Raw genomic sequence first — 26,599 nt, 5'->3', positions numbered from 1 at the left:
TTCAGTTGCCGGATAAAGAGACAAAGAAATGGACCCTGAAGGTGGATGTTAAAGAAAGGGCTGATGCTGTTTATCTGTGTGCTGCTAGTTTACACAGTGGATGAATGACAATAAACTGCATGACATAAACTATTCGAATGGCAACGTGCAACAACACCTGTCTCAACCACAAATAAATAAACCCATGACTATGCAGTTAAACCTGAGATCTCCCACATACAGATCTGACATTATACAAAGTTAAAAACATTACAATGTTACACTCTTCCCTTGGTCAGAACACATTTTCATTAACATCTCAGTAATATGTCAAAGTCCCTTTCAAGGAACTCTTCACATGGCAGCCATGTTTGGAAAGCCTTAAGTTTGTTCACCAAGTTCATTTAAAATCGTCGGCTACTCGAGCGATACTACAATTTGAATAAAAAATTACTACACGACTATTAAAAAGTACATTCAATATATACTATGAATGTGAGTAGTATGAATTGGATTAGGTTGTACTTTTTCCGCCAGGGTCAGTTGGGTCGCTACACTCACATCCATTTCTTCCATGTGGCATCATGAGCATGTATTATCCAATCGATGAGCATTATAGAATCTCACTTGAAGAAGTACGTCACCGAGGTACTTCTCGTCTACTGTTTTTTGAATACTATGAACACAGACATATTACTCAGCTCAAATGTACTGTAGTATGGAGGTATGGAATTTCGAATGCAGGCCAAGTCCTATCAAAACACTCACTGAACTTGAAGTTTAATTAAATCAGCAACAAAATCTGAAGTGACTGAAGTGATCTATCTGTCTATGTCTCTATCCATCCATCCATCCTTCTATCCATCCATCCATCCATCCATCCATCTATCTGTCTCTCTATCCATCCATCCATCCATCCACCCATCCATCCATCCATCCATCCATCCATCCATCCATCTGTCTGTCTCTCTACCTACAACATATAGGTAGATATAGGAAGTATAAAAATGTTTTTTTTATGGTTCAAAATTAACCCAAAGTACAACCGTTGTATCCTAAATGTATACAGCTGTAGCAAAAAAAAACAAATAAAAAATAAATAAATAAATAAATAGAAAGTTTTTTTTTTTCTAATGTTGGGGTTATTAAAAAATGTAAATAAATAAATAAATTAAAAAAAAAAAAAAAAAATATATATATATATATATATATATATATATATATATATATATATATATATATATACTGTGTTTTTACTATATACTAATGGAGATATTTGTACCAGGACAACACAAACACACAAAGCAGACCAGTGTTTTTTTGTTGTTGTTGTGATTTTCCGCAAGAAAATTGACTTATTTTGTGGCAGTAATTCCCAGGAACTTGCTGACAATTTTGCGATAAAAAAATTAATTAAATTATATATATATATTATTACAATAATTAAATATTAAATTAATTATACATATATACATATATATATATATATATATATATATATATATATATATATATATATATATGTTTCTTATCAAGACAAGATCTTAAACAGATCTAAAACGGTAGGGATTAAGCCAAAGGAAGGCTGTTTTATTTTTATGCACGGACTTACTTTTTCTCTTTCTCAGATTTCGCTCCCCGGAGCATCTGACATGTACCTAGAAAATGTGATAGGGCTTCCCCTACCGTAATACACCTAAACGCGGGTTGCTGTAAAACTCGTCGTGGGGAAGTGTTTTGGCTTTCTCTCGTTAACTGCAGGGAAAGAGTTAAATGAAACTACTTATCGATTTCATGAACATCATATTACCAGCCATACGTGTAAAGCACAAATAATGTCTTTTAATCTTTTAATTTTTAAGTCTTTTAATTTGATCAAGTCCAGCGGCCATCGATTGAACCAGTCTTCATCATATTAGCTGCTTGCTGTTCTGTCGAGAGGGATCTGGATGCAGATCTGGTGCAGTGCAATCTGAACTGCATCCAATGCTTTTTAATGGGCTCACCTAACCCCACCCCTTACCCTACCCCTCAGAGTGACGTCACTCGCTCCATTTGAGTGCATTGTGTCTGACATTGCATCGCTGAGTGACACTATTTATACTTCATCCAGATACTATCGGTTCTGTCTGTTCCATCACTCTATTTTTAGATATTTGCTCACACTTTTTTTGCAGTCTGAAGCGTGTCAAAAAACGCCCAATTTGCATTGACTTCACATGTAAATCACTTGCACTTCATCTGCGTCTGCTTACTGCACATGCTGCAAAACACCATGTAATGTAATGCTTGAGAGGGCACAGGTGAGTTGTCATTTTTCAAGAGGCACTTAAATACATCATGTGTGCTGCGTATGTAAAGTCTATAAGTCATGTAAAACAATTCATTGCAAATGGAAATAAATGCATTTATTATATGATTTGGAATTTGAAGTTTTATAAGATTATTAAAAATTTTTAGGATTATTTTGCGTTTAATTAAGGATCACAAATATTTCAGACTTTTTGTTGATTTTACGTTGGATTAAGCGAAAACTAGGGGGTCTGACAAACTTTGGATCATTAAAAATGTAGACCTAAAATACTTAAAAATCATCATCACTATCCTTTTTACTCAAATGTTTGAAATGGGTTATTATTTAAATGTCATTATTTTTTTAGGACTAGTTTAAACTTTTCACTCTCAAAAATAAAGGTACGTGAGGTGTCACTTGGCTGGTAGCTTTCTTTTTTTATAAGGTACAAATGTGTGCCTTTAATACCTCAAGAGTACATATTGATACCTAAAAAGTACAAAAGTGTTTCTCTTCAAACTTTTATTTACTAATACATACTTCTGAGGTACTTATATGGACCCTTCAAGTACACATGAGTAACTTTTGAAAAGGCACCACCCTAGTGCCAGCTCTTGTACGTTTATTTCTGAGAGTGTGCAATATGCTAATTTCAAGCTAGCGTCTGCCAAATTAAGCACCAATGTCTACACAAGGGGTGTGTCTTACAAAATGGGGTATATCATCATTAGCTATTTTGAAAGTAACCGTAGACCAGAAACTAAAAAAGCAGCTCTAAATGGACTCCTTTTATCTTTTATTCTTTTTGCTTTGTCTTAAAGGTACATAGGGTAAAGCCAATAGGCTCAACTTTATTTAATAAGAATAAAAATGAACAGTGACGCTATATTTTTTAACAAACAACTTAACCTATTATTGCTTGTATATATTTTCCAGCAGGTTTCAGTGATGGTGTTCTGATCACTCAATGGCCGAAGTACATTTCAAATCGTCTAGGCTCCTCAGTTAAAATGCACTGTTACCAGAATGATACAGACTATGAATACAAATACTGGTACAGGCACATTAAAGGAGAAGGACCGGTGCTTATTGGAAGCTTCAATTTTAACTCAGACTCTAATGAGAAGGGATTTGAGTCTGGCTATAAACTGTCTGGTACAGGGAAAAAGGAATGGACTCTGGAGGTGGATGTTAAAGAGGGCACTGATGCGGTTTATCTGTGTGCAGCTAGTTTACACGGTGAATAAATGACAATAAACCATATTACAAAAACATGTTGGAAGGCAGCCTGCAAATGCACCTGTATCAACCACAAATAAAGTAATCCACAGTCAATACAGCAGAACCTGGGATGCCATACATACAGTTTATTTAATGATGTTGTGCTCCTACTTCGCCAAAACCACTTTCAAATCATTGATGTGGTACAGTCAGCAGGGGGAGATGTGACTGTTTATTTAATGTAGAGTATTTCCTCTCATTTAGCTTCCTGTCTTGTTACAATACTGTATATTCTGTGTGAAACTAGAGGCGTTCTAACACAATTTTACAATGATGTTAAGAGCTGTATACAGAGTGTGTGTTTTTTTAATATTGTATTTAGGTAAGTTTTCTTTTTGATAACATTAAGATCAATTATTATTTGTCTTTTTGATATTTAGTAATATCAAAATAATATAATTTATTTCGTAATATTTAAGTTTACACTATAGTTCACACTATTTACTACTGGCTTATTACCAGCCTATTATTAAGATATTAACGATTTATTAGCACTGCCTTAGTGGTTTTGTTTTATATCCTTAATCCAACCCAATACCTAAACCCAACTACTACCTTACTAACTATTTATATGCAGCTAACTAATTGTTTATTGAGCTAAAAGTCTTAGTTAATGTTAATGTGTGACTGTCTATTTTAAAATTATGATCTATTTGGTATTTATATGTTTTTGTCCCCTACAGGGTATGCAAGATGTGCTGATGTCCAACAGAACCCATCTAAATTAGCCAATAAGAATGATAGGGCAGAAATAAGCTGTAAATATTCTGACAGTGGCAAGCCAAATATGTTATGGTATCAGCAAAAGGACTCAGCCATGGCATTAATTGTGTTAAGCTATGGTGCTACCGGTGATCCCATGTACGAGGATGGATTTAAAGGCCGGTTTGAATTGGAGAGAAAAGTAACATTTAATGGAACTCTGAAAATCAACAATCTCAGTCTGTCAGACTCGGCTGTTTACTACTGTGCTGTCAGTATGCACAGTGCTGTAATCTTTATTACCAGCTTGCCTAAAAACCAAACACCAAACTTACAGGAAACACACACAAACACACACTTGTACAGCTAACTTTATGGGGACATAACACAGACATAATGATTTTTATGCTTTACAGACTACAGGAGTATACCCCTATCCCATTCCTACAACAAATGCTTTTTTAAATTATTTAATTTTAAATGTTTAAAATACTTCATTATGTGTGATTTATGAGTTGTTTTCCAAATGGAGATAAAAAATAAAATGTCTCCACAAAGTCAAAACTGACAAGTATTACTGTACAGTGGGTGACGCTTTAATATTGCCATTTACTCCACGCCTTGTACTGCTGCCGTTCTAATGCTGTGTTCACAGCAGACGTGGAACGTGCGGATAAATTATGCTATTCACGCATTAACAGACGCGTAAACATTGAGTTCACTCGCTTTATTCGCGCGTCAAATTCACTGAGCAATAGACACGGTCTTTAGCTTCATTGCTAAAGGGCTAACATGGATTTTATTAAGAATAACTGTGTTTATGTGCTTTAGGAAGGCTGAAAAAAAGCGTTGATACGCTTAGAGCCGTGTCTGAGTCTACTAGATCAGAGGTGCACCAGCTCTGTGAGCTCGTCAACTCGTACAGAAACTGTACCTGGATGATGGAAGCTTTCAACGATGCTTCTGACTAAACCGAGCCCAGTTTGATGAACTGGTGTTGGTGTCAGCAGGAGGATTTTCCCCCGGGACACCAACAACAGACGCAACGTCATAATCACCCCCCATCCCCCCTGAAAAAAAGGGCAAGCTGATTGGTTATTAAGGGCAATTAACTGATTGGTAAACGCAGCACGAATGTCCGCTGTAGTTCAGATTTTCAAACTCGAGCAATTTACACAAAACGCTCAACTCGCGCGGTGTCATTCGCGCTGCCTTATTTGCGCAGGATGTCTATTCCCACCTTTGCATTGACTTAACGTGTAAATCACTCGCGCTTGATGCTTCCTCCACGTCTGGTGTGAACGCAGCATACAGTAATAAGAACTTTTTTTTTAGGTATGACTGCAGTTTGCGACTATGCCACCAGGGGGCACAAAGGGACGGGACACGAGCGAACTGGAAAAGCCCATACAGTAGCTGTAAATATTCAGCTACTTGTAAATAAAGATAAACAATGAAACAAAGCAAAATATTCTTTCATTAATCATTAAAAAATGTTAAGTGCAATGACTTGACAGAGTAGCTCAAAAAAAAATTCAAAGACAATTCATGAAAACACAATGTCCACTACAGAGGACACAAGTCAATGGGCAGGGTGTCAGGAGGATCTACTCCAGAGCTATTGAGAGTGGATTGGTGCTGCATCAACCCCAAACAAGTGAAGTTTATTCATAAACTAATTTTGAGAGGAGCACGTGATAATGATTGAACACGGCTGGTTCGGCATTAGCATGCATGATTCACCGATCAGGCCATTTCTAACCCACTATAAAAAGCCAGGGTTTTTCATCATAGTTATCTTCGATTTGAAGAATCCCCCCTTCCACCCCTACCTCTTCACCTTTCCTTCCATAGGGCAGCATGGTGGCCAAGTGACTAGCACTGTCGCCTCACAGCAAGAACGTCACCGGTTCTAGTCCTTTAACAGGTGTGTTTGCATGTTCTTCCCGTGCTTGCGTGGGTTTTCCCCGGGTCCTTCGGTTTCCTCCCACATTCCAAAAACATACACAACAATTGAAAAATCTAAATTTGGACTACAGTTAATCTCTCACCATGTAGCACATCTTTTCATAGCATTCAATTTTTAGTCATCAGTTTTTATCAAGGGGGAGTTGTCGAGATCTACCTGAGCTCAAGGCTCCCCTCTCGCCCTCCAAACGGTAGGGAGCCCAGGGCTCAAGAACCTTTGAGCTCAGGGCTCTCTCCCGGGACAGCATGCCAAACTTGCTTATAATCAATCATCAGCTAAGTGCGAACTCTTGAAATGAATTCATATCATTACATACATCATGATGCAATCGGACTCATAGCCTGAGAACTCATACATAAGGATCTCCTTGCTCCTCCCACTCCCAAAAACTCATTTACATCAAGGTCACTCTGAAGTCAGTAGGGAGAGTTTTTTTTTCTTACTACATCTTACATACTCTCTGTCTTGTCGCTTTATTTGTGCTGTGAGCAACCATAGGTTTTTTATAACCCTAGTTCAAAAAGATGTTAAGAGCAGAATATGGACTCTGGATATGTTTCTTGTTTTATATTGGTAAGAAGAGTTCATTTGATCCTTTGGATCATTACTTTTGAAATCCACTCGATATCAAAAATATTTAAAGCCTGATTCTTTCCTACAGGAGAGGTGAGATGTGTGATTGTTAAACTAAAGGTGTCCATATTTGCCAACAAAAGGGACAACATCGTGATGAACTGCAGTCATGCTGATGGTGGCATGCAGGTTATGCTGTGGTACCAGCAGAAAAATACAGAAATAGTTCTAATTGGTTACAGCTATGGTATCAATCAGCCTACCTCTGAAGATGGATTTAAAGAGCGGTTTAATCTGGAAAGAGTGGATACACTGAACGGAGCTCTGAAAATCTCTGAAGTCAGTCAGTCAGACTCTGCTGTTTATTACTGTGCTGTCAGTACACACAGTGACACACACTAAAATTACAGCTTTACTAAAACTCAAGCACACAGGAAACCAAAACAGTTGTGTATGGCTTTCACATATCTATTTTGATATCTAATATTCTTTAAACCAGTTGACTTTAAAGTCTTTTGACTTCACCCGGCAGTCCAAAAGAGGTTCTCCCTAAATATTCAAAGTGCCATAGAATGAAAATATCGATATAGGCTACCTAGGTATAGTTGAATAATAAGAGTTCAGTACATGAAAATGATATACTCTCAGAAATAAAACATTTGCGCACTGTCACTGTGGTGGCATCTTGTTTGTATAAACATAGATATTGCCTACCTTTTAGTCACACACAGAACAGTAAATAATTAGCTTAAATGCATTGACCTTCGACATGTACTTTAACTAGATTAATGGGATTATTATTCTTTCTAAAAATTATTTTTAGTACTGCTTACCTTCTAAATGTTATATCAAACTCTATCACTTGATCAAGAAAAAAGGCAGACACACAAGTGCACTGTTAAATCTATAAAATATAATTTCAAGAGTTCACACTTAGCTCATGATTTATACATAGCTTGTTTGGCATGCTGTCCCGGGAGAGAGCCCTGAGCTCAAGGGATCCTCGAGCCCAGGGCTCCCCCCCTTTTGCAGGGCGAGTGGAGATTGAGCTCAGGTCTATCTCAAACTCCCCCGCTGCTGAGGCCAAGGCGAACTTCCTGAGAGTAAGACATTATAAAAAAGGTTTAGGCTTGTTTTATCTATAATATAGAGCACATTTGGAAGGTGGGAGGAAACCGGGGAACCCGGGGGAAACCCACGCGGACACGGGGAGAACATGCAAACTCCACACAGAAATACCAGATGGCTCAGCGAGGACCCAACACCATTGGTATTCTTGCTGTGAGGCAACAGTGCTAGTCACTGGGCCACCGTGCCGCCCATTCTGGATAAAGGAGGAAGGGGGTTTCTTCCAGACGAAGATAGTTGTAGAAAGGAAATGAGGATATATATAGTGATTTGGGATCCTTCGATTGGAGGATCATAATTAGTTAATGTGGACCAGCTGGGTAAATCATGAGCACATGCTCCTCTCGAAATTAGTTTAAAACTAAACTTCACATAATCTGATAAACGAGTAAAAAAGTTTAGAAAAAAAGTATAAACATCACACATATCTGCGCTCCATTGATAATGCCTTTTTATAGTCGATGTGTGCGCACTTAACTTTGAGTTGGTCTACTCAAAGTTGATTGACCTAACTCAGATCCGCTATTCTGAAACCGAAAACTCTGAGTTTTCAATCTCTCTGTAAATCAACTCAGAGTTCAAGTTTAAACTCTTAGTTGTTTGAACCTCCTTACTGAAACAGGCCCACTGTCTTTCTCCTCTGCATCTGTGATTTGTTTTGCCTCTGTGAAAATCAGCGTATGCTCAATCGGAAACTCTCATTTTTATGCAAAACCTTTCCTCTTTCCCTCCCCCGACACTCCTACCTAAACAGAGCTGGACACACCCACTTTCCTGAATTATTTCAAACTAGAGGTGTGAAAACAAGCTTTAAATTAGGACATAAAGTCAGTTCCTGGATTTTGACTAAATTCATCTCAACTGAACAACACAGAAATTTACCAGCCAGCTTCATTACAAATGCCAATAGTAACTATATTATACACACATACGCACGCACGCACACACATACATGCAAAACCATTTATAGAACGCTGCCTGCAAAAATTGCTCCTCCCTTTCACCAAAGACATTTTCACATCAAGGTCACTCTTAAGTGATGCAGGCAGGCAGGGAGAGAGATCGGTCTTTCATGTAGAGTTTTGTCTTGTCTTTCTCTCTCATACTCTCTTTCTTGTGTTTATGAGCATTTCTAACCCTTGTTTATAAGAATGTTAAGAGCAGCATGTGGGCTGTGCATAATTATCTTTTTTTACATAGGTAATAATGCATTTGAAAGGTAACCTTGATCATAACTTATCCATTTCAAACGAACTATTTCTTAAACCATGTTAATTTTTTTTCTTCCGCAGGGAAGGCGACATGTGTGATTGTCGAACAAAAGGTGACGTCCTTATTTGCCAACAAAAGTGGCAACACCGTGATGAACTGCAGTCATGATGACAGTAGCATGTATGTTATGCTGTGGTACCAGCAGAAAAATACAGAAATGGTTCTAATCAGTTACAGATATGACATGAGTGAACCCAGCAATGAGGATGGATTTAAAGAGCGTTTTGACTTCCAACGGACAGATACACGGAACGGAGCTCTGGAAATCTCTGATCTCAGTCAGTCAGACTCTGCTGTTTATTACTGTGCTGTCAGTAAGCACAGTGCTACACATTAAAATTACAGCTTTACTAAAACTCAAGCACACACAGGAAACCAAAGCAGTGGTGGATGGGCGGATTTCTGGTTTGATATATCTAATACTCTTTAAAGCAGTCATCCTTTTAAGACAGTACTACTGACAATCTCTTATTTTTTAATGTTAGATTTAAAGTTGCAATCAGAATTATTAAACCCCCTTAGATTTTTTTTTCTTTTTTAAGTATTTCCCAAATTATGTTTAATAGAGCAAAGTAATTTTCACAGCATGTCTGATAATATTCTTTCTTCTGAAGAAGGTCTTATTTGATTTATTTTGACTAGATTAAAATCAGTTTTTTATTTTTATTTTTTAAAAATTTAGGGTTAAAATTATTAGCCCCTTTAAGCTATATATTTTTTGTTAGTCTTCAGAACAAACCATCGTTATACAATAACTTGCCTAATTACCCTAAGCTGCCTATAACCTAATTAACCTATAAGTCTTTAAATGTTACTAAGCTGTATAGAAGTGTCTTGAAAAATATCTAGTAGAATATTATTTACAATCATCATGGCAAAGATAAAATAAATCAGTTATTAGAAAGCTTTAGCTAAACAGTAGTTCTACCAGGAAGACTGAGATGTCATGTCATTCATAATAATTATCTTGTCAGCCTATAACAACCAAGCAAGCCATATATATATATATATATATATATATATATATATATATATATATATATATATATATATATATATATGTATATATATATATATGAGCCCATCCTAACAATCTGTTCCTATCCTAACAATCTGTTTCGCTGTACTGAGGTGGCGTCCCCATCACCACCACCACTAGGTCGGCCTCGTCTCCACTCAGGGGGTTGGCTTCGCCCTGCCTTCATCTGCAGGCAGGATCTGCCAGCTCATCCAGAGTTCTGCACTATAGACGGGGCTTATGCCAAAGGACTTTATAAAAGGACCGTAACAAACTCGCATTTATGAAAACAATTCACAAATGTTCATATGCTTATCTGCCTCCTAAAGTCTTTCTGGTTGAAATCAGGGTCCCACTTTATATTAAGTGGCCTTAACTAATATGTACTTACATAGAAATTAATAGTTTGTTACAATGTACTTATTGTGTAAATACATGTATTTATTGTGTACTTATGCTTGCTTAAATACCTGTATGTAATTACATCTGTAATTAACTTCTGTAATTACATTTGTAAATACACTGCTGACCATTCCCTACACCTTAACCCACCTATAAACCTACCCACACCACCAAACCTGTTCTTAACCCAACCCCTATCCCAACTCAAGAGCACCACAAGTGCTCTCAAATACTTTATGAACACAGTAAGTACATTGTATTTATTTTTTTAATGCAAGTACATAGTACTTAATGACACTTAATATTAAGTGGGACCGAAATTAGTTATTAAAACTATTGTTTAGAAATGTGTTAAATCTTCTCTCTGTTAACCAGAAATTGGGGAAAAAATTAAACAGGGGGGCGAATAACTCAGGAAGTTTAATATTTCTGATTGCAACTGTATGTCATTTGTCCTATTAAAAAAAAAAAAAAGAGGTTCTGTTATTATTTACTCACCCATTTCAAAGTTTTTTTACTAACATTTATGTGTAATTTTTTTTTGTAATTTAACCTTTAAAAATATTTCTCGTAGTTAAACATGTGAAACATGATGACATATTCATATTAAATGACAACTTATTTACATGATGGGGTGTTTTTTTATAAGTTGTTTACATTAAGACTTTTTATGTAAAATCAAATGTTACACACATACTGTTTGCTATATGGAATGCAAAAACTTTAAAGCTCAATATCTCAAAATCATTCAGAACGCAGATAGAACCTTATAATTAAATAAATAATCTAAATCTAAATAAATAAAATGTTACATAAAATTTTAAACGATCCCCATCCCCATCATTCTTCCTTTATCTTCTCAGATGGGATGGTGGGCTAAATCAAAAATGACCATGGGCCAACTTTGGCCCACAAGCCCTAGTTTGGGCATCTCTAATGTAAAGCATTGTTTCAAGCGTGCTGGTTCAGAAGCCTATCAGACCAGAAGATGCATCATCATTTTTTTCCCTCCATTACATAAGTAACAAGGGTGTGTCTTAAAGAAAAAAAGTCATTCTCTCAGAGAATATTTCACAAAAAGCAACTCTAAATGGACTCCTTTCTTGTTTTACTCTTATTGCTTTGTTTTAAAGGTGTTACTTGAATTACTTGACCTAAAATAGTTATTTAAAACCATCCTCATGATTCTGACCAAATGTACATTCCTAATTAATCCAATTTTTGTCTATATATTTTCCAGCAGGTTTCAGTGACGCTGTTCTGATCACTCAATGGCCCAAGTACATATCCAATCGTCTAGGCTCCTCAGTTAAAATGCACTGTTACCAGAATGATACAGACTATGACTACAAATACTGGTACAGGCACATTAAAGGAGAAGGACCGGTGCTTATTGGAAGCTACGTTGTTAACTCAGACTCTAATGAGAAGGGATTTGAGTCTGGCTATAAACTGTCTGGTACAGGGAAAAAGGAATGGACTCTGGAGGTGGATGTTAAAGAGGGCACTGATGCGGTTTATCTGTGTGCAGCTAGTTTACACAGTGAATAAATGGCAATAAACCATATTACAAAAACATGTTGGAAAGCAGCCTGCAAATGCACCTGTATCAACCACAAATAAAGAAATTCTGGTCACACTTTACAATAAGGCTCATTAGTTAATGTTAATGAATGCATTTACTAAGATGAACAAACATTCAACAATACATTTACTACTGTATTTGTTCATGTTAGTTAACGTTAGTTAATGAAAATACACTAGTTCATCGTTAGTTCATGTTAACTCATGGGGCATTAACTTATGTTAACAAGCATGGAGTTGAATGTTAATAATGCATTAGTAAATGTTCAATTATGATTAATAAATGCTGTACATGTGTTGTTCATGATTAGTTCATGTTAGTAAATGCATTAAATAATGAACCTTATTGTAAAGTGTCACCGAAATTCTTACAGACGTTTTGGTAGAACCTGAGAACACTTACTTGTAATAATACATTAAGACTTCATTGACATTTTGCTCCTCCCCTCCAGCAAAAGTATGTTCACCTCAAGTACAGTCTGAAGCAATGCAGTCAGTAGGGGGAGATCTGACTGCTTATTTAGTGCTTTTTCTGTGTTTACATGTACTATAGGGTCTCTTTCATTCTCTTTACAGTAGCTGTGTTCAAGAAAACCCTAGTTTAGAATGATCTTAAGAGCAACATATGGACTGTGCATGTTTATATTGTTTTACATTGGTAAGAATACATATTTTTTCTTATCCATTTGAAATGTATTTCAAGCTTGACTCTTTTTTGTTCTTCCCCAGGAAAGGTGAATTGTGTCCTTGTTCAACAAAATGTGGCATTATTTGCCAACAAGAGTGACAGCGCCGAGATAAAGTGTAGTCATAATGACAGTAGCATGCTAAACATGCTGTGGTATCAGCAGAAGGATACAGCAGCCATGGCTCTGATCGGTTACAAATATGCTTCAGGTGACCCCAGCTATGAGACTGCTTTTGAAGGCCGGTTTGAACTGGAGAAAACAGATACACATAATGGAACTCTGAAAATCTCTGAGCTCAGTCAGTCAGACTCTGCTGTTTATTACTGTGCTGTCAGTATGCACAGTGCTACACACTAAAATTACAGCTTTACTAAAACTCAAGCACGCAGGAAACCAAAGCAGTTGTATGGTTTTCAGGTGTACGGTTTTCCAGTGGTGTAAAGTAACACATTACAAATACTCAAGTTGCTGTAATTGAGTAGTTTTTGTCTGGAGTTTGTTAGATAGCTTTAAAGACTTTCACTTGAGTACATTTTAAGGGCATAAACCTCACAAGGGTCTTGACATAAAACATTTACCACATAATATGCAGTATAGATAAGCTGAATGAGATGAAATTCATCCTCTGCCAGCAGGTGACCATATGAACAGCACTAATATTGTGTTTCCTGGGTTTCTGCTGTAAATAAAGCAGTGCCTTACTGGTTAACACTACTCTATATTAAGGGCCTACTCACACTATGCCATCCGTACTGTGCCCAGGCCCGTTTTCCGGATTGTTTGAGAAGTGTGAGTGCGCTGAATCGGGCTCAAGCACGGTTCACTTGGCCTGCCCTGGCCCAGTTGGAAGAGGTGTGCCTGAGCGCGGTTCACTTGGGCTTTTTGTGTGTGAGTGCAAAACGCGCCAAAGCCCGAAACTGAAAGCGTGACGTGACTTTTAAGGGACTGTTTCATATAGATTTATTAATCATTCTTACTGTTCAGTGAACGCAAACGGACGTAGTTATAAAAGACGAGAACTCCTCACTGCACGACAGCTGCGCGGCTTCAGCAGACCTCCTCATTCCTGCAGCACGAGAGCTTTATGATTGTTTATGAGCGCCAAAAGTGGCGGATCTGTTCGGCGAAATATCTGACTGCGTGTCACAGCATTCCTAAGGACTGTTTGGCGAAATATTTGACTGCATGTCACTGCATAACAAATGACTGAAACTATATAACTAGAGAAATCTCCACTGTGCTTCTGAGTGAGAGAGCGCTTCTCACTGAACAGCGCAGCAGCGATGACGTAAGTGTGCCGAGGCCCATTTGTGGTGTGAGTGCGGGCCGTCGGGGGAGATGGGAGGGGGGACAAGTGTGCTTTGGCCCGGTTCGAGGCAACTGTACCTAGTGTGAGTACGGCCTAAGAGAACACCGCATAAACTTTTCTAAAGATAGAAATTTCCCCTCATTTCAATTGAATCGATTTCACATTTATTGATGGTCACATATTTGAAGTGATTTTAAACCAGTTGGAGGTTCATCATTACATCCCTAGTTTGTAATAATCCAATTGGGTATGTCACGCCTTTCCTTCACTTATTAATTACCTATTTACTGCAAGTATAACACAAGGTATACTCATAAGTTCAATTGCAATACATTCATTTATTCATTTTCTTGTTGGCTTAGTCCCTTTATTAATCCGGGGTTGCCACAGCGGAATGAACCGCCACTTATCCAGCACGTTTTTACGCAGCGGATGCCCTTCCAGCCGCAACCCATCTCTGGGAAACACCCACACACACTCATACACTACGAACAATTTAGCCTACCCAATTCACCTGTACCACATGTCTTTGGACTGGGGAAACAGGAGCACACAGAGGAAACCCACACGAACGCAGGGAGAACATGCAAACTCTACACAGAAACTCCAACTTAGCCGAGGCTCGACCGAGCGAACTTCTTGCTGTGAGATGACAGCACTGCCTACTGCGTTGCCCCAATTGCAATACAAAAAATTAATTTAAAATTAAAAATGGCCTACTTGTGCACTTAAGTACACTTATAGTACACTATAGAGTATAAATTCATATACTAAAAAGTGGGCCAATTTAATTACAAATAGAGAAAGAGAATTTTGAGTTTATTGCCATTTCAGCTTTTTTGACTAATGTCATGGCAAAAAAAAAAGATCAAGTTTTCCACATTTTATAATAAATAATACACAAGGTAAAATACATAAATAATAATAATGATAACATAAAATATACAAATCTAAAACAGTTTTTTAAAGTTTACTTTTGATAAAAATTGTACAAATAAATATTAAAAAATATTTTATTTAAAGTCTCTCCAGATGAAAATTGTTGCCTGATTACATTACAAATAGGGCATTCCACAAGAATATGTTCAACAGTTTGGTTTCTTTAGCAATATTGACATTTTGGGGTTTCTTCCTGTGTGTCTAATGCCACATCTTCTATAAACCATCTCATCATCTCTTGAGTTAAAAAATAAATTAGATTTTCTTCCTATTTATGGCTGAATTTCAAAAAGTTTAGTTTCTGGGCACTGATCCCATTTTGTTTGCATTTGTTTAGAATATAACCTTTTATTAGTGGCATTAGATCTGAAAGTGGGATTTTGCCAGTCTGATCTCATGAGGAAACGTAAGTATTTTACGTTTTTTCAGTTTAGTGGCTAATTCATGCGAGATCAGTCGTATAAAAATGTACGATTTTAAAAAGGAGGCGTGGCACCTAACCCCACCCGAACCCCAATCGGCATTGGGTAATGAGCAAATCGTACTAAATAGTAGGAATTAGATTGTACGAATTCATACGAATTAGCCACTAAGGGTGCTTTCACACGTACACTTTTGTTTCGGAACGTGTCTCGTTTGCCTAGTTAGCGCGGTTCGATTGGCATATGTGAACAGGGCAATCGCGCTCTGTTCCGCGCCAAAGTAATCGCTCCGAGATCGTTTGAATGAGGTGGTCTCGGCTCGATTGAGACAAACCCTGGAGCGGTTCGATTGCAGTGAGAAAGCGATCCGATCCGAGCGCGGTTATATCACAGTGTTTTATGGATATGTGTAATAGGCTTACGGCTATATGAAGAGAGAATTATGAGTAGGGCGGGAAGTTTCGCGAGTCTCCGGATGCCCGCAAACGAGTGATGATCTCCCGGTAATCTCGCGTCTCCCTCCCGGTCCTCAAATAGACATCGTCGTGCACCCTTCTCACCCCTCCCCACCGTGTCTCTCCTCAGACACGTCGCGCGCGCACCTTGTCAAACACCACCAAACCACCACCTCTCCTGACAGCTTAGCAGGACGCTGCAAAATAAACCCTGACACTCTGACCAATGTGAGGAGAGTTTACTCGCACGTGACTTGTGTTAGCTCTTTTGGACCGATTAGAAACTTTGCAGTGTGAAAGCGAACTGCTCCAAGAGCAAAGAGCAACAATGTAACATTTGTAATCTCTGTTTCGGAACAACTGAATCGATTCACAGGTGTGAAAGCACCCTAAATCAAAAAGTTACGAAATTGCCGTGAGATTGCGTTGGATTTTGCACTCCTTTTGCTTTTCTGTAAGGGCTGTTTTGGCGGCTTTGTAGGCTTGTTCATTTCCAAATAATCCAGCACGTCCTGGGATCCAGCAGAAAACTATGTTATAAAACTTTCTCTGTAGTTCGTTTACTTTGATAAAAATGTCAATAATACCATGCTCCAGTTTAAAACAATTCAATGTTTGAAGACAAGATTTTGAGTCCGAAAAAATATTAAAATTGTGTTCTTCAGCATATTTAATGTGTTCCAAAGCTAAAAATAAATGGTTTTACTTCTGCTGTAAAAATAAAAAATCGAGCTTTGATCTGGAACGCGAAAACCGTAGTGTGATTGACCCATTACTACTGCTGCAGAAACATGACTGTCCTTTTATATACCCGTCTGTATATAAAGGTTTATGATACAATTTTTTTAATGTCAGCAACTTCTTGTTGATATGTATGTGGAAAAGTATCAGCCTTCTTATGCTTGCTCAGATCCAGATTTATATGCAACTTTTTCAACATCCACGGTGGAACGGGGCAAATGAGAGTCTGATGGATAGAATCAAAACTTACATTTAGGTTTTTCTATGCGTGTTCTGATCCGTACACCGGATGGTTGAATATAGCTGGGTATTGCCTCATACAAATACAGATATTGAGGTTGAAATATTGGTTTAAAAGCTGGTGAATTTAGTTACAAAAGGTATTCAAATAGTACCCGTATACTACTAGTACAGGTACAGTACATAAATGATAGTGTACTTCATAAATAAAAATAACTCAAGTATACTTGGTTGTCTCCACAATTTTTGTATAGGACATTATTTGCATAATATTTACATTAAAAAAACAAAAACAACTACAAACGGTGTAGCAGGGCCAACAGGGGGAGATGTAACTCGTACTAATATATAACAGATCCAAAAGAAATTCTCTCTCTCTCTCTCTCTCTCTCTTTCTCTTTCTCACTCTCTCTCTCTCTCTCTAAAGATTTGTCACATTTTAATCACCGTGTGCATCAGAGATGTTTGTTACTTTTGGTCTGAGCATTTTCTTCGTCATATTTTTAAGTATGACACTAAAGCAACATTAAATCAATTTTGACATAATTTACAGAATGTTTTAACATTTTACGTATGACATTGCGACAACTTAATTGAATCAATTTTGACATACCTTTCAGAATGTTTTCTAATTCTTTTTTTTTAACAGGGACTGCAAATTGTGTGAAATTTGAACAGCGTCTAGTTCTGTTTGCAAATCAGACAGGCAAGGCACAGATTGATTGCGAACATGATGACAGTAGCTTAGTCGTTATGTTATGGTATCGACAAAAAACAACAGGCATGCCTCTAGATCTAATCGGCCATGGTTATTCTGGATCTCCACCAAATTACGAGACTGGATTTGATGAGAAGCGCTTCAATCAAGCTAGGAAAAACCCAACAGCTGGATCTTTAACCATCTCAGACCTCCTTCCATCAGACTCGGCTGTTTATTACTGTGCTGCCAGTACACAGTGCTGCAAAATTCAGTTTTTCTAATATAAAAACATCCTCTCACAACCTCATATGTAAGAATGGATTTTTTTTTACACTTTCATATTACTGTAAAAAGTAAGATTACATATCACTAACGTTGTGGTTAACCATTATCAGGTGTATTACTGTACACAAACTGCCAGTACTAAATAATCTTGTTCTTTCTGGTGAGAAAGACTTTGGTAGAAAAAAAATAAATAAATAATAATAATAATAATAATATATATATATATATATATATATATATATATATATATATATATATATATATATATATATATATAGTAAACAAAGGATAAACTTACTCACTTTCCTTCAGCTTGTTTCCATGGGGTTTTCATAGGTCATCACAGTGGAATGATCCGTCAGATCAAAGAAAAAAATATTAATGTTAAAGGCCTGTTAATTTTTTTTTTCAATAAAACATTCAATGATCACTACAGCCGTGTTATAATGTATATATTGGTGACTTACAGTATGTGCTTGTGTTATCTCAAATGTTTTGAATATTGGTTAAATCTATGTTTAGGACCGTGTCCTGTGTCAACATGCTAATGATGTCATACACTGTTGACTTCTGTTTTTTTTTTTATATTTAAAAATCATATTTTCTTATGTTTTATTAGACTGCACATGGCAGCATTGTAACAGAACTGTAAAAATTATTTAGTGTGACCAAACAGTGCTGCAACTTCCCGTCATGATCATTGCTGGAAAAAGCACTGTAAGTGCTGGACTCTGGAATAATAAAAGTTCCACTACCTTGTGGCATTTTTCTTGTTTCTTTTCAGCAATTGTTTCAGCACTTACATTTCACTTAAGTAGCTTTCAGCCTTCCAGCTTCATTTCTTCCATGGCTATGGATTTCTGCAGTCCCGTTGGATGTAATTGTAACAGGTGTTGAATTATATATATATATATATATATATATATATATATATATATATATATACACACACACACACACACACACACACACACACACACACACACACATATATATATATATATATATATATATATATATATATATATATATATATATATATATATATATATATATATTAATTTCACTCAAAATTCTCCTTGTTAATCAACAATTATTTTTATTTAATGTCATTCAGTCCATACCAAAAAAAAAAGTTTTCTATAACAGCACCCATATTAATAAACATATTACAAATGTGACACAATTAAGGGGCTAATAGCCATAATAGTAATAGCCAAAAGGTAAACCAAAACAAAACTAAAGTAACAACAACATTGCCTTAAAACAGGGGTGCCCAATTCTATTCCTGAAGATCTACCTTCCTGCAGAGTTGAGCTCCAACCCTGATCAAAAACAACTAAATCATGGGTGTCCAATTTCGGTCCTTGAGGGCTTGGGTCCTGCTGAGTTTATTTACAACTTGCTTCAACACACCTACCAGAATGTTTCTAGTATATATTTTTAGGAGATTGCTTAGTTGATTCAGGTGTGTTTGATTACGGTTGGAGCTAAACTCTCCAGGACACCGGCCCTACAGGACCGAGTTTTGACACCAATGAACTTAACCCACTAAAGCTGCGGTCACACTAGAGTTTGAGCATGCGAAATTCTGTCAAACGGCTCTGCGAAAAGGGGTGGGATTAAACAAGCTTTTTAAACATTTAAAAAAGCGAGCGATTGCTCCATGTTTTAAATTTCTGTCCAGAGATTGTATGTTCCCTGCTGAAAAATCAAGCTTAAACCAGCCTAGGCTGGTTGGTTGGTTTTAGCTGGTTGACCAGCCTGGTTTTGGAGGGGTTTTGGCCATTTCAAGGCTGGTTTACAGTCATTTCCAGCCTGGTCTTGAAAATGATCAAGCCAAATCCAGCTAAAACCAGCTTGACCAGCCTGGTTTAGGCTTGATATAGCTGGTTTTGGCTGGGCTCCAAGTTTGGCTAGGCTGGTCAAGCTGGTATTAGCTGGTCATCTCCCAGCCTGACCAGCTAAGCCCAGGCTGGAAATGGCTGAAAACCAGCCTGTAAGTGGCCAAAACCCCTCTAAAACCAGCCTGGTCGACCAGCTAAAACCTGCCAACCAGCCTAGGCTGGTTTAAGCTGGATTTTTCAGCAGGGTTTTGATCCTCGATTGGTCTCACGCAATCAAGTGATGCAATTTCGCAGGTCAGAGTTCACCAAGCTTGAACTTTGCACCGCAGCAAACTACGAAACTTGACGCATGACCCTGCGTTTTCGGTCTGACGCATTCGCGTGCGTATGAATGGAAGTCTATGGGAGGAAAAGCCCAGTGTGAACGCAGCGTGAGTTGGATCTGAAGGAGCACTTGGTAATTAAGGACAGGTGTGTTTAATTAAGGCTTTAGCTAAACTTTGCAAGAAGGAAGATCTCCCGGAACAGGAACTATCACTAATTGGGTAATCTTGCATGGGAGGCAGGCACACTAGCAAGAATGTTAAAGCATGTGCTGTTTTAAACACCCCAAAACACTAAATCATTTTGTGAAGTAATTTACTCTGTTGATTCAATTTCTTCAATCACTACGTTAGTTACGCTAGTTAGTCTTCATATCGTTGTATCAGTTTCACCTGTGGCTTGTTATCCTCTCAACTGTGCATCCTGTATGTACCCCTGTGTTAAGTCTTTTGTCACACAGCTCTTATGTTGTGTTCACACCAGATACGGAATGCGCAGATAAATCACTTTATTCGTGCATAAACAGATGCATAAACATTTTAAGTTTACTCGCTTCATTTGTGCGTCAAATTCACTTCACAACAGACGCGGTGACCGTAGCTTTGTTGCTAAATGGCTAACATGGATTTTATTGAGAGAATAACTGTGTTTATGTGCTTTATGAAGGCTAAAAACAGCGTCGATTGCAATAAAATTGATAAACCCATGAAGCATTGTGCTTTAGGCACACTATGGGCATGCCTTTTCTCAAAGTGGCCTAATTGGTAGATTTTTCTTCTTTACTCAAAAAAAATTCTAATGTGTTTAAATGTGGGTCAAGACAGGGCAAACTTACGTGGCCGACTTAAAGATGGTGCCGCCTCTGCCAAACCAGAGCCATGTTTGGCCCACATGCTGTATGCCAGTGCCAGAAGAATGCCTGCTGTGCCAGATTTATGCCAAATGTGGGCCAGAATGTTTTGCTACCTGGGTGGTGTTTGTGATTTCCAGGGGTCCGTTTTTCGTACGTGGATTACTCAGTTAGCTGGATTTGGATATTGACGATTTGACACGATCCAGGATTGTTTCGTTCTTCAAAGCTGATCCGAGAGTTGTTGTCATAGCAACAGTTCTGCTAGGTCAAACCTGATCGGGAGCAGGTTCAATTAATATAAACAGGATTAGATCGGCTCAGTGCATGCAAAGATAATACAGAAAGTATGTTCGGAATTCTGATATTTTCTTACAGTAGTAGTTATATACACTTGGGAAAATGGTACATATTTTTAAACTATATATATAAAGTTATAGTCATTAATAAAATAAATTAAGTTATACATATTAATAAAACGTATGCAATCTGCACCCTCGAAATGAAAGTACAAAGACTGCCACCTGGTGGTGCAAAGAGAAAACTTATTGATATGAACTTTTTAGATCGCTTTAGTACAAATTGTTTATAATAGAAATGCACAATATGTGACTTTTTTAAAGCAATAATACATTTCAGCAGTCATAAACATGTTTTGATAGTTAATATGCAGTGATTTGATGCTTCACAAAAGTTGCAGACGCCTTTACCAATATGAAAATGCTTTTGTAAACAACCAGTTATTCTTTACACCGATTAAAAAACTATAATAAAGAAAATCTTTTCTAAATGTGGAACTAAATACATTGATTTGCATTGCAATACATGATGAATACTCTTGACACATGAAAGTGTAAAGCCTGCAGCTCACAACAAATGTAGAAGGTTATTGCGTGTCTTATTTAACAAGCCGTTTACTGCTAATTTGATGTAATTTAGCTCACATGGATAATTGAATATTAATCAGATGATGTCATTACGCTGCTGTGCCGTCAGCCAATCGTTGCATTGCTGATCATGATTTCGAGGATCGATAGATCTGTCTTTCACAACAGACGCAGCGATCTCAGATCAGGGGTCCGTTCTTCGTACGTGGATTACTCAGTTAGCTGGATTTGAATATTGACGATTTGACACGATCCAGGATCGTTTCGTTCTTCAAAGCTGATCCGAGAGTTGTTGTCATGGCAACAGTTCTGCTAGGTCAAACCTGATCGGGAGCAGGTTTAATTCATATAAACAGGATTAGATCGGCTCAGTTCAAGCAAAGATAATACAGTAAGTATGTTCCGAATTCTGATATTTTCTTACAGTAGTAGTTATATACACTTGGGAAAATGGTACATATTTTTTAACTATATATATATAAAGTTAAAGTCATTAATAAAATAAATAAAGTTATACATATTAATAAAACGTATGCAATCTGCACCCTCGAAATGAACAAAGACTGCCATCTGGTGGTGCAAAGAGAAAACTTATTTGTATGAACTTTTTAGATCGCTTAGTACAAATTGTGTATAATAGAAATGCACAATATGTGACTTTTTTTTAAAGCAATAATACATTTATGCAGTTATAAACATGTTTTGATAGTTAATATGCCAGTGATTGATGCTTCACAAAAGTTGCAGACACCTTTACCAATATGAAAATGCTTTTGTAAACAACCAGTTATTCTTTACACTGATTAAAAAACGGATACTATTATAAAGAAAATCTTTTCTAAATGTAGAACTAAATACATTGATTTGCATTGAAATACATGATGAATACTCTTGTCTTGACAAATGAAAGTGTAAAGCCTGCAGCTCACAACAAATGTGGAAAGTTCTTGCATGTCATATTAAACAAGCCGTTTACTGCTAATTTGATGTAATTTTGCTCACATGGATAATTGAATATTACTCAGATGATGTCATTACGCTGCTGTGCCGTCAGCCAATCATTGCATTGCTGATCATGATTTCGAGGATCGATAGATCAGTCCTTCACAACACACGCAGCGATCTCAGATCAGTTCATCCAGACATTCTAATCTAATTCGCGAACTTGTTTGAAGAACCAAATTAGCGAGAGATCAGTTATCAAGATTAAAAGATCCAGGATCTGCCAAATAATCTTAGATCATTTAAGCGAGGTACGAAGAACAGACCCCAGTTTATACAGACAGTCTAATCTGATTCGCGAACTTGTTTGAAGAACCAAATTAGCGAGAGATCAGTTATCAAGATGAAAAGATCCAGGATCTGCCAAATAATCTTAAATCATTTAAGCGAGGTATGAAGAACGGACCCCAGATCTCTAAACTGTTGTTTTTCTTAATTTTTTTTTGCTGCTGCTATCATTCTTTGATTCATTCTTTATTTATTTATTGCCATGTCAGCTACTAAGGCTATTTTCATGGCAAGAGCATTTCAGTAATTAACAAACATCAACAGTAAATAATAAATAATTGAATATACAGTTTAAATAAGATTTTTCTGGTTAATACATGTTAAAAATTATACTTTTTCTGGTGTTACTTTGTTAAAAAATGTCCTTAAGAGAGTTCTCATCATAAAAAAGTCTTTCTAGAGTCATTAAAAGCAGGGCAGTCCAGTAAAATGTGTTTTACAGTCCATGGGGTTTTACCGTGTAAACATTGGGTAGGGTCTTCATCTTTGAGTAAAAAGTTATGTGGTAATCTTGTATGTCCAATACGACATCTGGTAAAAATTACTTGATCAGCTGGTTTCTTAAAATGTCTTATACCTCTGTGTGTTATTTCAGGCTGGATTTCATGTAATTTATTGTTTTCCAGAGTATCCCACTCCTCTTGCCACTTGTTTAAAATGTAATTGTTAATAAAAGGTCTCATCTCTGATGGAGAAGTTTGACATTTGTTCATAGCTTGTTTTAGAGCAGCTTTAGCAGCTGCATCCGCTCGTTCATTCCCTGAAAGTCCAACATGTCCTGGTATCCAGCAAAAAATGATATGGTTAAATTAGTTTTGTAGGTTATGAACTTATGCCGAGTTCAGACTGCATGATTTTCAAAGTAGTGGTGTCACAGATGTTTTACACGGCATGACTATCTGGGCTTGCGTTTCATCGTTGCTTTGTTTACACTGCAAGATGGTTCGGCGACATGGACATTCATATTGCATGACTTTACTATAGGGAGAATCGCCGACAACTTCGTCCAAACTACGTCTCACAGCCAAAAACATGTAGTATATCTTTTGTTATTAACTACATAATGAGAAAGAAGCCTTTAATGGGGTAGAACATGTACATATTTGCTCACCTGGGTTTAAAGGGAATTAGCCGTTTCTCCTCAACGTTGATGATAAACTAATTTCTTTCTGTATGAAACGTCAAACAGACACGGGTGCTCCTGAGTCCTGTCAAACCTCCACTAGTTTTTCCTCCATTTCGTGGGTCCAAATAAACCGAAAAAGAGCGCTGTTAACTTCTTCCCCAACCTCCCGCTGGCCTGCAGCAGGTATACACACACACACACACACACACAAGTGAAAGCTGCTCTTTCATTGGCTGTAGGCTATCGCTGACGTTATTTTCAGTCAAAACTCAATTCACACAGCATGATTTGAATCGCCGATAGCTCCAGATATTTAGCACGCCAAATATCTCGCAGGCATCAGCGACTCATCTGCGATTCTCTCAGATCGCGTCTTTGATCGTTCATACTGTGTGATTGTCACTTACGTGCACGAGCAGCGATTTGCCTGTGATTTCAGGCATTTGTCTGCGATTTCTCAAAACCTGTCGGCGAGCCAAAATCAGGGCTAAAATCACACAGTCTGAACTAGGCATAAGTTAAAATATTTTCAATCAAGGGATGATCACTCTTTGAAGATTCCATCTGTTGAAGGCATCATTTAGAGTCTGTAAAAATAATGTTTTTCTTTTGTTGCTGCTGCTCTCATCATCATCAGCAAGACACAGCCCCTCCTCTTCGAGTCTTCCTTCTTACATTTTCACTTGGTCTTGGATCAATACTGAGAGATGAGGACCCGCCATATCTCAATACTTCTACTGAAATGTCTCTTGTTTGTGTGTCGAAGTGAGTGTCATATCTGCAGTACGACGGTTTACATATTCATATTTTTCCATATTTTCAAGTTAGATATGTTCAACACATGTTAGTCATTGACTGATTTATGGGTCGGTGTTATTTAGTTGTCTAACATTTTTTCTCCCACATAGGTCACACATCAGCAGACACCGTGCTTCAGTCGAGACGTTTCATGGCAGTGTTACCTGGAAATAATGTGACTTTAGACTGCAGCATGGCAGCAGGAGTTAGCATGTCTAGCTACACTATGTACTGGTACAAACAAGTCCACTCTGGTCAGCCCATAGAATTGGTTATAAAAGAGTACGAACAGGCCGTAAAGAACTACGAAGCCACTCTTAACAACAACATGTTCAGACTAATCATTTCCAGCCTCACTGCTCAGGACAGCGGGACATATTTCTGTGCTGCAAGCCACAGTGAAGTTAAAGTCTGCAGACTCGAACAAGAAGCTTGATATCATTGACACCTGGTGTAAGAGAAACTTGATGTAAAGATATCCAGTTTGAAAGCTTTTGTGGCTCCTAAGGTTATTAGTCGTGGACAATACGTAGTTCATTAAATGCAGTGTTGAATAAAAGTAGAAATGCTAACAAATGTGTTCTAAGCATATGTAAATAATGTGATACTTAATTTAGCAATGAAAAATAAATCATTAACATAGTATGAAAGTACAATTATTAAACACATATTCAATTACTTTGTAAGTCAAGAATAGAGGATTTGTAGCTGCAGTTATAAACTGCTTACTAACACATATTGATGTAGAGTTAATACTTAATAGATAATGAATTCACTATTTGCTAATGCTTAATAAGTAATTTATAGTGTGTCGTTATTATAAAGTGTTACCCAATTATATTTAAGGGTATGTTTAATGTATAAGTTCTACAAGCTTATAATGCAAATGATTTGGATATAACATCTCTCCAATCCAGTTCTATGAATCTGAGTCCTCCATCATACACACACTTATTAATGACTCCTACTTGTCTTCCTCGTGATGAAGAGTAGGCAAATCTGATATGTAGTGGGGAAAAAAAACTTGTTTATCAGACGCTGGATTCGAATCGGGTTCATGATCGATCGTGTCAGGGTCAAAATATGTTGCCATACACTCTACAAGCTACACCTCTCACGCTGCTGTCTGTAGCACTCTTTAATTATGTTGTCTCTATCAATCTAACAATGATGGGTGTGAATCGCTTAACTAGCTTATTCCAACGAGGTGCACAGCCTAAATAGACACTCCAAAATTTGCACCCCCCCCAATGCCCATTGGTTAATCCGGCTCTGCATTATGGGACATCAATCTCTGCTTCATCAGCTGCTAAAGTTGACAATAAAAGCTACACTCTAACACAATTTATTGCCTGTATTTTGCCATTAATTATTGCTTTAAATTCCAATATGAGAGCTTAATTTAAGAGTTTCTTAGAATTTTAATATAATAGTTTAGTAATGTGTGTTTGTGTGTGTGTGTGTGTGTGTGTGTGTGTGTGTGTGTGTGTGTGTGT

The 26,599-nt window shown here is 37.2% G+C and overlaps 1 protein-coding gene across 16 annotated transcripts in view; it reads left to right on the top strand.

The window, feature by feature from the left end:
• LOC100538332 (Ig lambda-2 chain C region) overlaps positions 1-26,599 on the top strand; it is a 190,691-nt gene that overhangs the window by 125,313 nt on the left and 38,779 nt on the right. The window contains exons 1-2 of one of the 16 annotated variants that reach the window (XR_015513922.1): positions 3,021-3,093; positions 3,212-3,511. The exons of 12 other annotated variants lie outside the window; for them this stretch is intronic. Coding sequence is in view for 1 of the 4 variants with exons in the window: in XM_087291204.1 (XP_087147330.1) it covers positions 9,077-9,125; positions 9,218-9,511 (343 nt within the window). In the remaining 3 variants the exon portion in view is untranslated. Of the gene's footprint in view, positions 1-3,020; positions 3,094-3,208; positions 3,512-8,953; positions 9,126-9,217; positions 9,512-12,687; positions 12,860-12,930; positions 13,225-26,599 lie in introns of those variants that run through there. 3 more of the 16 variants (XR_015513921.1, XM_087291204.1, XR_015513905.1) reach the window with 3 other exon arrangements.

Source organism: Danio rerio, chromosome 17, assembly GCF_052040795.2.
Source record: "Danio rerio strain M-AB ecotype USA chromosome 17, GRCz13ab, whole genome shotgun sequence".
Taxonomy (NCBI): domain Eukaryota; kingdom Metazoa; phylum Chordata; class Actinopteri; order Cypriniformes; family Danionidae; genus Danio; species Danio rerio.
The sequence above is the reverse complement of the archived record's forward strand: the minus strand, read 5'-3'. Positions and strand labels throughout refer to the sequence as shown.